General features: G+C 36.6%; 1 protein-coding gene across 1 annotated transcript; it reads right to left on the bottom strand.

Annotated features, from left to right (window-relative positions):
* Window positions 1–677: 677 nt before the first annotated feature.
* Window positions 678–1,409, bottom strand: LOC113337708. Its single transcript, XM_026583331.1, has one exon. The coding sequence runs from the start codon at window positions 1,407–1,409 to the stop codon at window positions 678–680; it is 732 nt and encodes a 243-aa protein (XP_026439116.1).
* Between the last annotated feature and the right edge of the window lie 10,744 nt (window positions 1,410–12,153).

Genomic DNA, 12,153 nt, shown 5'->3' on the forward strand with positions numbered 1-12,153 from the left:
CTCTGTCAAAAGCTTTTGCAATATCTATTTTTATTCCCATGGTACCAGAATTTCCTTTTTTTTCCTCTTTTAGATCTCATAGTATGAATAATTTCATGAGCAATATCTATGTTGTTAGAGATTTGCCTTCCAGGGATAAAGGCAGACTGGTAAGTGGATATAATTTTGTTTAGATAAGGCTTCATTCTCTGAGCTAGTAATTTAGATATGATTTTGTAAGTGGTATTGCAAAGGCTGATTGGACTTAAATGGCTAGGAGAGGTCGGGGTATCAATTTTGGGAATGAGAGCTATAAAGGTGGATTCATCTCCTTAAATAAGTGACCTTAAGAGAAGAAATGTTGAACCATTTTGACAATATCATTGACAATGATGTCCCAGTTAGTTTTGAAGAAGTTTGGTGGGAACCCATCTGGTCCTGGAGCTTTATCATTTTCCATACTAAAAAAGATAGCTTTTATTTCATCAGGTTCAGGTTTTCTGTTGAGCATAGAGTTGTCCTCAGAGGTTATGACTAGGGGTATAAGGTTGATGATTTCAGGAGAAGGGTTTATAATTTCAGAAATTTCCATTTGAGAGAAGTGATTGGTAAATCAGGTCTTGATTTCTTGATAATCAGTAATCCAGTTGCCTTCCTCATTTTGAATTGAATCTATTTTATTCCTTCTTTTTCTACTATTAGTGGCTCTGGGAAAGTAACTTGTGTTCTGATCTCCCAACTTGATAAGTTGATCTCTTAGTTTTCCAGAATTTTTCTTCTATGTCTTGCCAATTTTTGAGCTGTTTTCTTGCATCAGCTAGGGCCTGTCCTATGTCTTCTCTGAAGTAGTGAATATGTATCCAATTTAAGTATTGCTTGCATTCATCGATATTGGTTTTGATGTTGCCATAAACTTCCTTGTTCCAGACTCTGATTTGTAGCTTTATGTCTTTAAGTTTTCTAGCAATAGAGAAGGCACTTGAACCAGGAGTAATCTTTTTCCAACAATCAGGAATAATTTTCCTGCAATCATCATGATCTAACCAGGGACCAAAAAATTTGAATGGAATCTTACCATTCTTCCAGTGAGGGTTTGAGTTTAGTAAGATGGGTTGATGATCAGACCCAATGGCTAGCATATTAGTGATAGTGGTGTTTGGATAGATGGAAAGCCAATCATCATTGGCTAGACCTCTATCCAATCTTTGTTCAGTAAGAGCATGGCCTTTTCCTTTGTTTGACCAAGTAAAAGGGCAGCCGGTAAAGCCAAGATCAATGCGATCTAGATTAAGGATATTTTCATTAAAAATGGAAGCTTCATTAGCATCTATAGGACGTGTGCTAAATTTTTTAGTATCATGGAGAATAAAATTGAAGTCCCCAATTACTAGCCAAGGCAAGTTATTGGAAGCTGCAGTTTTCTCTAGCATTTGCCAAGAGTTTATCTTGGATAGAGTGTCATAAGGGTTACCATAGTAATCTGTAAATAACCAAGGAGGGCTATTGGCAGTTCTGATTATTTCATTGATATGTTTTATAGAATAATCCAAAATCTATAGGGATACATTGCTTTTCGATAACAATGCTAATCCACCAGCAGTGCCACTTGCCCCTCTTGGATTAACTGACCAGAAATTGTTGACCCCTAATTCATACATAGTTTTCTTGAGTTTATCATACTTTTGCTTAGTTTCAGATAAAAATATTATGTCAGGATTTAGTTTATTGAGCATATCATGGAGATATCTCTTAGCATCCCTGGTGCCCATTCCTTGGCAATTCCATGCTAGGGAAGTAAAGAATTGCCAAAAATAGGACACAACTGGATACTTAGAGATGAGTCTTCTAGTGATATTTTCATAGTGTTTAAAAAGCAATAAATGCACAATATAGAGTATATTATGAGTTCTTGAAGTATGGTAATAAAAAGAGTTGAGAGTATATACCATTGTTCCAGCAGAGGAGAAATCCAAAGTGTCATTATCCATGAGAATAGAGATGTTGTCCATCTGCTCCTGAGGATAACATTCAGATCTTTGAATCTTTTGACACTTGCCATTTCCATGCTACTGAGGGTAGCATTTTCTTCATTGGGGGTAGACTTCTTTCTCTTTGTATCTATGATGGGTGTGAATGAAGTGTTGAGAGAAATATCATCAAGGTTCTCAAATGTATGATCCTTTTTCTTTGCTTTCCAAGCATCTTTTTTCTTCTTATTAGCTTCAGCTTCCATGTTAGCTTCGATTTGAGCCAAAGTAGGTAGAGTATTAAAAGGGAAATGTTTTGGGGTATTGGTGACTGGGAAAATTTGTTCAGCAGCAGCAAGGTTAGCAGCAACAGTTTCCTCATCATCCTTTTTTGGATCCTTGTTGTTGTTGGAATTTGTTCTTGCAGCAGCTTTCTACTTTGGAAGTTTTTTCTTGTAAGAGCCAATTATCTTTTTTGCTAATTCCAATCTTTTGTTTCTAATTTGACAGGCTAAGACATCTGGGTGTGGAGAGGGATGAGCTCCAAAGGTGATGGGGTTATTTGAGGTAGAATTAATATTAGCTATTGACTTTTCAATCTCCAACCTTTTAGCAACCTTCAGTTTTTCTTCAAACTCAGCAGCTGCATCTGCATCAGAGTAATGTCTGTGAATGACATCCTTTCCAGCTTGAACCATTTTTTTTCTAGGAGTTATATGTGGAGGAGCTGGTTGAGGGGTTGGTAGATGATGATAATCAGGATTGTTTTGATTTGGTGGTGAGGGGCAGGTGGGACTTGGGTGATCAAGCACTCTGCAAATTTTGCAGAATTTGATGCCATTGAGAGCATAAGCACATTCCAGCCAGTGAGACAAAGTAGGAGTTTCAAATGCTTCTATTCCAAACTTGAGAGATCTAGTTACATTTATTGTAACTTTTACTTACATGTTTTTTTCAAACCCGTCTCTGGTTTTTTTGAGCCCTGGTAGACTCCAATTGGTTTAATTATGTTTTGTATATCTAGGATTATATGAGTTGGAATTCTCTTCACTAGGAGCTAGATCATAACTTTAGAGGAGAGTTCTTCATCAATGAGCTCAGGGCCTTTAGCAGGGACTCCTACTATAACCATCAATTTCTCAAAGGCCCTCTAGTGCCTCCATTCCTCAAAGTTGAATAGTCTTCTTCATGAGTGGTTGGGAGAATGTAAAAGTTTTTTCTTCTGTTCCAAACTTCAACCTCAATTTTGCTGAGCATTTCCCAGTTTGCATTGATAAAGTTACTTACTCTGGATGTTTGAAAGCATATATTACTACATAGTTTGCCAATGAAACACCCTTTCCAATCTTGGGCTTGTTTAGTTTTGATGTTTTCAGAGTTGATGAAAACTTTTGGAAACAAATCCTCAGTTACGATTAAAGCAGAGTTCATTTGTTTTACCAGGTTATCGATGGATTGTGGGTTTGAGTTTGAGGAGGAGGCCATGAAACTGATAGTTTGGTACCAGAGGAGGAAGGATGTATGAGGGTTTTGTTCACTTGGAGCAAAGAAGGTAAGGTATATGACAGTGAGAGTGATGTTGATATGACTAACTTTAATTTGAAATTTGTTCACGGGTAGACTTTGAGCCTTGTCGTAAGTGAAGTAGATAACGAGTTCAATATTGAGACTGTTGAAGTTGTACTTGTGTGTGATGTAGTCTTCAATATACTATTGCATTGGTCTTCCATGGCTAATGGCAGTTTGGATCGAGACCTGTTATCAATAACACCACTCTGTACTATAAAGTTAGTAGAGTTTAAGACACAATGTGGTGAATGCATATTTACCCATTTACTTTGTTTGTCAGCTATATGGGATACTGGTGTCAGGAGAGTGTAATTGAACGTTGGTTTCCCTTTTAAAATAGTGTTGGACTGTCTCCTTGTAGTGATGGGCTCGGCAGTGTAGTTGCAAAAGATTTCATCCCAAAGAAATTTCGACTCAGCCTGTGTCTGAATCCTTATTTGGAGAGTAAGCATCTGAGTTAGAACCGTGTGAGTGGTTCGTGTGGAAGACCATGAATCTTTGCATGCCAACCATCTGTTGGGGACTAGTGTGGTTTCGTCCATCAAAGCATTTCCACCTGTCAAGACCATCAAGAAAATAATTATATGGGGTATGCCTGTGGAGAATAATTTCCTGCAACATAGGCTATTATAGCCTAATTGCGGGAGATTTGAAACGACAGGGATAAGAGAGAATTTTTTTTGAGTAGACGAGTGAAAGTATTGGGAATCGTCGCAATTTATTGGTGAAACGATCGAAGCTTCAAGGATGAGACCCTTTAAAAGGGACTTTTCTCTTGCTGGGAGAGGAAGCAATTGTTTTTTCTCTGCATTTTTTTTCTTCTAATGATTTCCTAAGAAATTCTTCATGGCTGGCGGACTAGAAAATGTCGATCACAAAGGCAAACGCAAATTGGTTGAAGTAGAAATAGAGCCCCGTATCCATTGGTACCCTTATGAACATTTGGTTAATCGTCTGCCTTGTGGAATAACTTTTCCACAAGGATGTGAATCTCCCAATTTTAGAGAAATTTTCGACTGGTATTTGAAGTACATGCAACATAATATTGAGGTGAAGATTGAAGAGGAGAATTTGCTCCACGACGGTCCACCAGGGGTTGTGCAAGAGTTGTTGCTCGATTCTCCAGTTGAGAGATTGATTCAGTTCTTCAATCAGCCCAAGCCTTATCCCATTAATCAAGAAACAGGTAATCCTTTTATTAGACCTGATTTGGGTGTTGAACAAGGTGGATGTAGAATGCCTGGTTCTACGCATCATAGTGAGAGAAGTGTTCCTGAGGAACCACCAGAGCAAGCAAGGAAGCCAAAGCGTCATGGTTCTGATGATGATGATTGGGTCTTGTACGCTTATCATTCGAAGTATGGACCCTTTGAAGTTCATGAGGGAGTTGCGGTTTTTGCTGATCGGTTTCTCATTTCTGGATTGAGTAGGATTGGGTTTCAGTCTATTACTCTGTCTACTGCTGCTCAGTTCATGTTTCGGAAATTGGCGGCGCAACCTTGGGGTGAAGAGAAGCCTATGCATTTTCCAGTTTTGGATGCTCTCTTCCCTGCTACTGGAAAAATTGGACGAGCCATCTTTGCCGGAATCATTCAACCCGCCACCGATCCTTTTTCCGATCCAGTTGTCGATCCTATTATGCCGGTGAACCCGACCAATGGAGAGCCTGACCAGACTGAGCCTGAGAATGATCAAGAGGAGCAGGATAGAACTCCGTCCAGAGATCAGATTCCAAGACCAACCAGGTGATTGACTCGGAGTCAGACTCGCAGTGTAAGCCAAGAGACGCGGAGTCGAACTCCGCATAAGGGTTAGAAGGTGAGTGTGTTGATTCTCATATTTCCTATGGTTAAAAATCAAGTAAGGCAGAATTTGATTTTGATTTAAGGAGTGTTGGTTACCATTCTGGGAAGAAAACTGTGTTTTATATTTTGGATTTGCTTGATAAGTAGTTTGGATTCTTTGGATTTTTTGGATTCTGGTATTGTTATGAATGTTTGATGTTGAGAAATAAACCAAGATACTATGAAGAAGTCAAAAGGGATCAAAAATGTTGTTGATCCAAGTAGTGTGGATCAACTATGAGAGTTGATCCAATGTGGTGTGATCAACTGGTACAGTTGACATGAAGTGGATGGATAAACAAGTGTTGTTGATCCATGGTACAGTTTTTAGAAGTTTACTTGGGTTACAAGTATTACTTGTGTTTAAGAGTTTGCTTGCGTGAGAATTGTCTATAGGTTTCTTGTTAGAGTTTGTTTTTGATTAGGAAAGTCTTTTTACTTGAGAGTCAAGTTTGTGAATCATATAAATAGGTTGTTAAGACATCAGTCGAAATATATGAATTAAGTGAAGCTTGTTGAAGATTGTTTGAGTTTAGTCTTGTGTTCTTTTCATTAAGTCTTTGATATAAGATTTTCTACATCTGGTATCAGAGCACTGGTATCAGATTCTAGGGCTGTGGGTAAGAGTTTGAGTTAGAGAAGATGACGAGTTTAAGTTCAATTAAGGTACCTGTGTTTGAAGGTTAAAACTTTGAACACTGGAGGTTGCATATGGAGAATATTTTCACATACCAAGAGGTATGGGATATTGTGAAAGATGGTTATGTAGAACCAGCAGAAGGAGATGTAGTTGAAGGAGCTGCGCAAACTGTTTTAACTGAAAACAAAAAGAAGAATTCTAAAGCTACATATATTCTTCATCAAGGTATTCATGAATCTCTCATGGATAGAGTTATTTATATTAAGCAAGCTAAAGCAGCTTGGGATGGTTTGGTAAGCTACTACACAGGATCTGACAAAGTCAAGAAGGTTAGATTACAAACTTTGAAGAGAAAGTATGAATTACTGCAGATGGAAACTACTGAAACAATATCAGATTTTTTCTCAAAGACATTAAATCTTTTCAAGATGAAGTATAATAGTGATACTGTAGAAGATTCAATAGTTGTTGAAAAGATTTTAAGAAGCTTACCTGAAAAGTTTGAAGCAAAAGTAACTGCTATAGAAGAGTGTAACACTGCTGCAACTATGACTCTTAATGAGTAATTGGGTTCATTACAAGCATATGAACAAAGATTACTAGAGAAGACAACTGCTGCAAAACAAGTTGAAGAGGCACTTCAAATCCAAGTTAGCTGGAGAAACAATCAAGGAAAATCTAATACTGGAGATTTTTAAGGAAGATGTAACAATGGAGAGAGATCAAATAATGGAAGTTATAGGAAGCCATTTGATAGATAAAAAATGCAGTATTATAATTGTGGGGATTTTGGACATATAGCTACTGAGTGTCCAAAACCAAGAAAGACAGTTGCTAACAATTACAAAGTAAATTTCAAAGCTAACATTGCAGAAAGCCAAGAAAAAGAAGAGGAAGAAAAGAAGGATGAAAACATGCTACTTGCATGTCATACAGCAGAAGAACAACCTCAACTTAAGTGGTATTTGGATACAGGTTGCAACAATCATATGTGTGGAAGAAAAGATTTGTTTTAAAGCTTGGATGAGTCTGTAAGATCTACAGTAAAGTTTAAAAACAGCTCAACAATTCCAGTTATGGGAAAAGGAAGAATAGGGATTATTCTTAAGAATGGTTCTAAAGAATACATCATGGATGTATATTATGTTCCAAGTTTACATCAAAAATTGCTAAGTATGGGACAATTGTCTGAAAGAGGATATTCTATGAATATTTACAATGGTTTATGTTTCATCAGAGATAGAAGAAGAAGATTGATAGCAAGAGTGGAGATGACTAAAAATAGACTATCTCCTTTGAACATTCAACATCAAAAGGAAAGTTGTTACAGTAGCAGTGTGCACAATGACTCTTGGTTATGGCATAAAAGGATGGGACATGTGAAATTTAACAGTTTACAAAAATTAGCAAAGAAAGAGATGGTGTCAGGTTTACCTTTCATAGAGGTGCCAGAATCAAGATGTGAAAATTGTATCTTTGGCAAGCAGCACAGAGATCCATTCCCAGTCAACAAAGCTAGAAGAACTGATCAACATTTGGAGATTATTCATAGTGATATGTGTGGTCCTATTGAAGTAACTTCACATGGAGGTAATAATTATTTTATAACTTTCATTGATGATTTCAGTAGAAAAGCATGGGTTTATTTGCTTAAACAAAAGAGTGATGCATTTCAAGCTTTTAGAAGTTTCAAAGCTTATGCTGAGAGACAAATTGGTAAGAGTATCAAGATCTTGAGAACTGATAGAGGTAAAGAATATACTGTTGTTGACAAGTTTATGGAAGAGCATGGAATTCAACATCAACTAACTGCAAGATATACACCACAACAAAATGGAGTTGCAGAGAGGAAGAACAGAACCATAATGGAGATGGCAAGAACTATAAGAAGAACAAAAGATTTACCAAAAAGTTTTTGGGGTTATGCAGTTGATACAGCTGTGTATTTACTCAACAGATGTCCTACAAATAGTTTGAAAAACATAACACCAGAAGAAGCTTGGAGAGGTGTAAGACCAAGTGTAAGACATCTGAAATTTTTTGGGTGTATTGCATATGCACATGTACCCAAAGAACTAATAAAGAAATTGGATGACAAGAGTGAGAAGTGTATCCTTGTTGGTTATAGTTCAGTAACCAAAGGATATAAATTATACAACCCAGAAGCAGGAAAAGTGTTTACAAGTAGAGATGTGATCTTTGATGAAGATTCAAAATGGAACTGGAATAATGGATCAACAACTAATGTTGATCCATATAACAATGGATCAACAAAGGATGTTGATCCACATAATATTAGATCAACAAGGAATGTTGTTCCACCTGTTGCTGTCAGAACAGTTCCAGTTGAAGTTGAAGAAGAAATGCAGATTCAAGATAATGTTGAAGAGCAACATGAAGAAGCAAGAACGAAAACAGTACAACAACAAGAAACTACAAGACCAAGAAGAAAATATATCATACCTGCTAGGTTGAATGATTATATTGTATCAAGAGATGATGAAGATACTGATGATGAAGTAGTGAATTTTGCATTATTTGGAGATTGTGATCCTGTAACTTATGAAGAAGCATCAAAAGAACAAGGTTGGATTCAAGCTATGAATGAAGGACTGAAGTCAATTAAGAAGAATGATACATGGGAACTAACAGAACTTTCACCAGGGAAGAAACCCATAGGTGTTAAGTGGGTTTATAAAACAAAATACAAGTCAAATGGTGAAGTGGAGAGAAAGAAAGCAAGGTTAGTAGCTAAAGGTTATAGACAAAGACAAGGAGTTGATTATTCAGAAGTATTTGCACCAGTTGCAAGACTTGATACAGTAAGGATGATCATTGTTTTAGCAGAACAAAAGAATTGGAAGATATTTCAGATGGATGTGAAGTCAGCATTCTTGAATGGAGTGTTGGAAGAAGAAGTTTATGTAGAGCAACCAACTGGCTACATTATGGAGGGGAAGGAGAATGAAGTATACAAGCTAAACAAATCTTTGTATGGTTTGAAACAAGCACCAAGAGCTTGGTACACAATAATAAATTCTTATTTCATTAAGAAAGGATTTAAAAGATGTCCATATGAGCATACTTTATACTTGAAAGCTGATGATCTTGGCAATCATATTATAGTATGTTTGTATGTGGATGATCTTATATTTACTAGAAATAGTTCTGAGATGATCAAGGAATTTAGGGAGGATATGGTGAAGGAGTTTGAGATGACAGATCTTGGATTGATATCATATTTTCTTGGCATTGAAGTTAAACAAACTGAAAAAGGAATTTTTATTAACCAACAAAGGTATGCTGAAGGAATTTTGAAGCGTTTCAAGATGGACAATTGTAATCCAATCTTAACACCAGTAGAAGAGAGACTGAAGTTGACAAGAGAAGGATCAGGAGAGCTTGTGAATTCAACAGACTTTAAAGGTCTTGTTGGATGTTTGAGATATTTGACTACTACAAGACCTGATATCATGTATGCAGTTGGATTGGTTAGCAGATTTATGGAAGAACCCAGACAATCACATTTACAAGCTGAAAAAGGTATTCTGAGATATGTTAGAGGTACAATCAGTATGGGAATTCTCTATAATGTTTCAGAAGATCCAAAACTAGTTGGATTTACTGATAGTGATTGGTATGGTGATACAGAAGGAAGAAGAAGCACACCAGGTTATAGATTTCAGTTGGGAACTGGTTTTTTCTCTTGGTCATCTAAGAAGCAACAAGTTGTTGCATTATCTACAACAGAAGCTGAGTATATATCCGCTAGCAATTGTGCTACACAAGCTGTGTGGTTGAGAATGATGCTGAAGTCATTGTTTAAAGAACAGAAAACACCAACAACAATAGTTTGTGATAATAAGTCTACCATTTCATTAACTAAGAATCCTGTGCTTCATGGAAGGAGTAAGCATATTGATATTAAATATCATTACATCAGAGAGCTTGTCAGTAACAAGGAGATAGCTGTGGAGTTTGTTGAAAGTGAAGAGCAAGTAGCAGATATTTTTACCAAGTCTTTGAAGTCTAACACTTTCATTTACTTGCGTGGAAAATTGGGAATGATTAATAAAGAGTATCTTGGTTTAAGGGAGGATGTTGAGAAATAAACCAAGATACTATGAAGAAGTCAAAAGGGATCAACAATGTTGTTGATCCAAGTAGTGTGGATCAACTATGAGAGTTGATCCAATGTGGTGTGATCAACTGTTACAGTTGACATGAAGTGGATGGATAAACAAGTGTTGTTGATCCATGGTACAGTTTTTAGAAGTTTACTTGGGTTACAAGTATTACTTGTTTTAAGAGTTTGCTTGCGTGAGAATTGTCTAGAAGTTTCTTGTTAGAGTTTTTCTTTGATTAGTAAAGTCTTTTTACTTGAGAGTCAAGTTTGTGAATCATATAAATAGGCTGTTAAGCCGTCAGTCGAAATATATGAATTAAGTGAAGCTTGTTGAAGCTTGTTTGAGTTTAGTCTTGTGTTCTTTTCATTAAGTCTTTGATATCAGATTTTCCACATTTGATTTATGTTTGTTTTTATGAAAATGTTGGAATGGGTAATTGTTGTTTTTGAATTTATGGTTATGTATGGCAATTTGATCAGAGCTTTGGTGGTTGTAACCTTCAAACGAGAATTGGTAGGATTTTCTAGGGTAGTCTCTGTTTGAATGGTATCTGGTGGTCTCTGAGTATGATTTTCTTCTAGTTGTTTTAGGATATGAATTTCAGGGACATAACTGTGCTCATTTAGATGATAGAAGATAACTTGACTGAGATTTAAGATATGCGTTTGCTGAGAAGTAGTAGGAAATCTCATAAGGGGGTTATGGTTTGCATCATTATGAGAGTTATTTCTGATATGGATATTGAGAGTGTTAGATTAACTTGGATAATTTTTAACAGTAATTAGGTGATGGGTGGTATTGGTTGGGGTGAGAAAGTCCCTGAACCAGAGGGGTTTGTTTTCCATAGTGATTGGGTTGATAGTGGTATTGGTTGGGATGTTGGTGCTGCCTGGGTTGATAGTGAGACCTGTAATTTTTGTAGTTCCTGTGATTTGTGTAGTTCCTGTGATGCTGGTGATTCTGGTGATGCTGGAGTTTCTGGTGATTTTAATACTTTCTGAGTTGTTTGTGATTCGAGAGTTGCCTTTCATAGGAAGAACTGAAAAGATGGAATTCCGAGCTAGAGATGATGATAAAGGCTATATTGATGATCCATTAATGAAAAGGGATGATCATAGAAGCAAGAAAGAAGAGAGGAAGAGAAAAGGGAAGGAAGAGTAGACGAAATTTAGAGATTCCGGTAAGAATCCGCTAGAAATCCGGAAGACTAACGGTAGAAGAAGACCATTGAGAAGGTAGAAGACAAGAAAAACGGCTAGGAACTAACTGATGTTTGAGTTCTCAGGCGAAGCAAAGTTTAGAGTTGTACGACCTTCTTGAGAAGTATTAAATCCATACCTCCTTTTAAAAAGACAAACTTAACGGAAGTGTCATCGCAAGTAGCACCAAAAACATTTTCGAAATTAAGAATGTTCTTTTGTTTAGTAAAAGTTTAGAGTGGTTGAATGACATGTTTTAAGGAATAAAACAATTTTTCATATCCACGGATAGACTATCATATTACCAAAGAGGATATTCTAAGAGCTCGTTTCAATTAAAAATGCTAAAGGAAAAAAAAGCTATCATCAATGACGAACCCACTTCGAAATGTTATCTAGCAGCTGCCTAGGAGGACAATGTGTCATAGCCAAACGTGCAAGAAGGCCAATGGTAGCTGATGATAGAATTTATATCATCTAACCACTGCATTTGCAGCAGTAATTTCCATCGTATTTATTTTAGCTTCTGCACTAGCTTGAACTGAAATTACACCAATTTGGTTATCAATGGCTTTTCCAATAAGTTGCAACGACCCATCAGTCATCACAAAATAAGAAAGCTTCAGTACCAATTCACTAATTACTGATACTCTTTTTCTGGTAACAATTAGTAAATGCATTATAGGGTTAGGTTGTTTATGTATGTATGTATATTATGTATGCATGTATGGTGGGAGTTGTACTTGTTTCGGTATTTAATAGCGAGTATACCTACCAAAGCTACTCATCATCAAGTTCACTTAGTACTATAAATGCAGGTATGTATGG

Source organism: Papaver somniferum, chromosome 1 (assembly GCF_003573695.1).
Source record: "Papaver somniferum cultivar HN1 chromosome 1, ASM357369v1, whole genome shotgun sequence".
NCBI lineage: Eukaryota > Viridiplantae > Streptophyta > Magnoliopsida > Ranunculales > Papaveraceae > Papaver > Papaver somniferum.

Bases quoted from the DNA above. Each gene is read 5' to 3' on its own strand.
- LOC113337708 (XM_026583331.1), bottom strand. From the start codon at position 1,409: ATGCTAGAGAAAACTGCAGCTTCCAATAACTTGCCTTGGCTAGTAATT.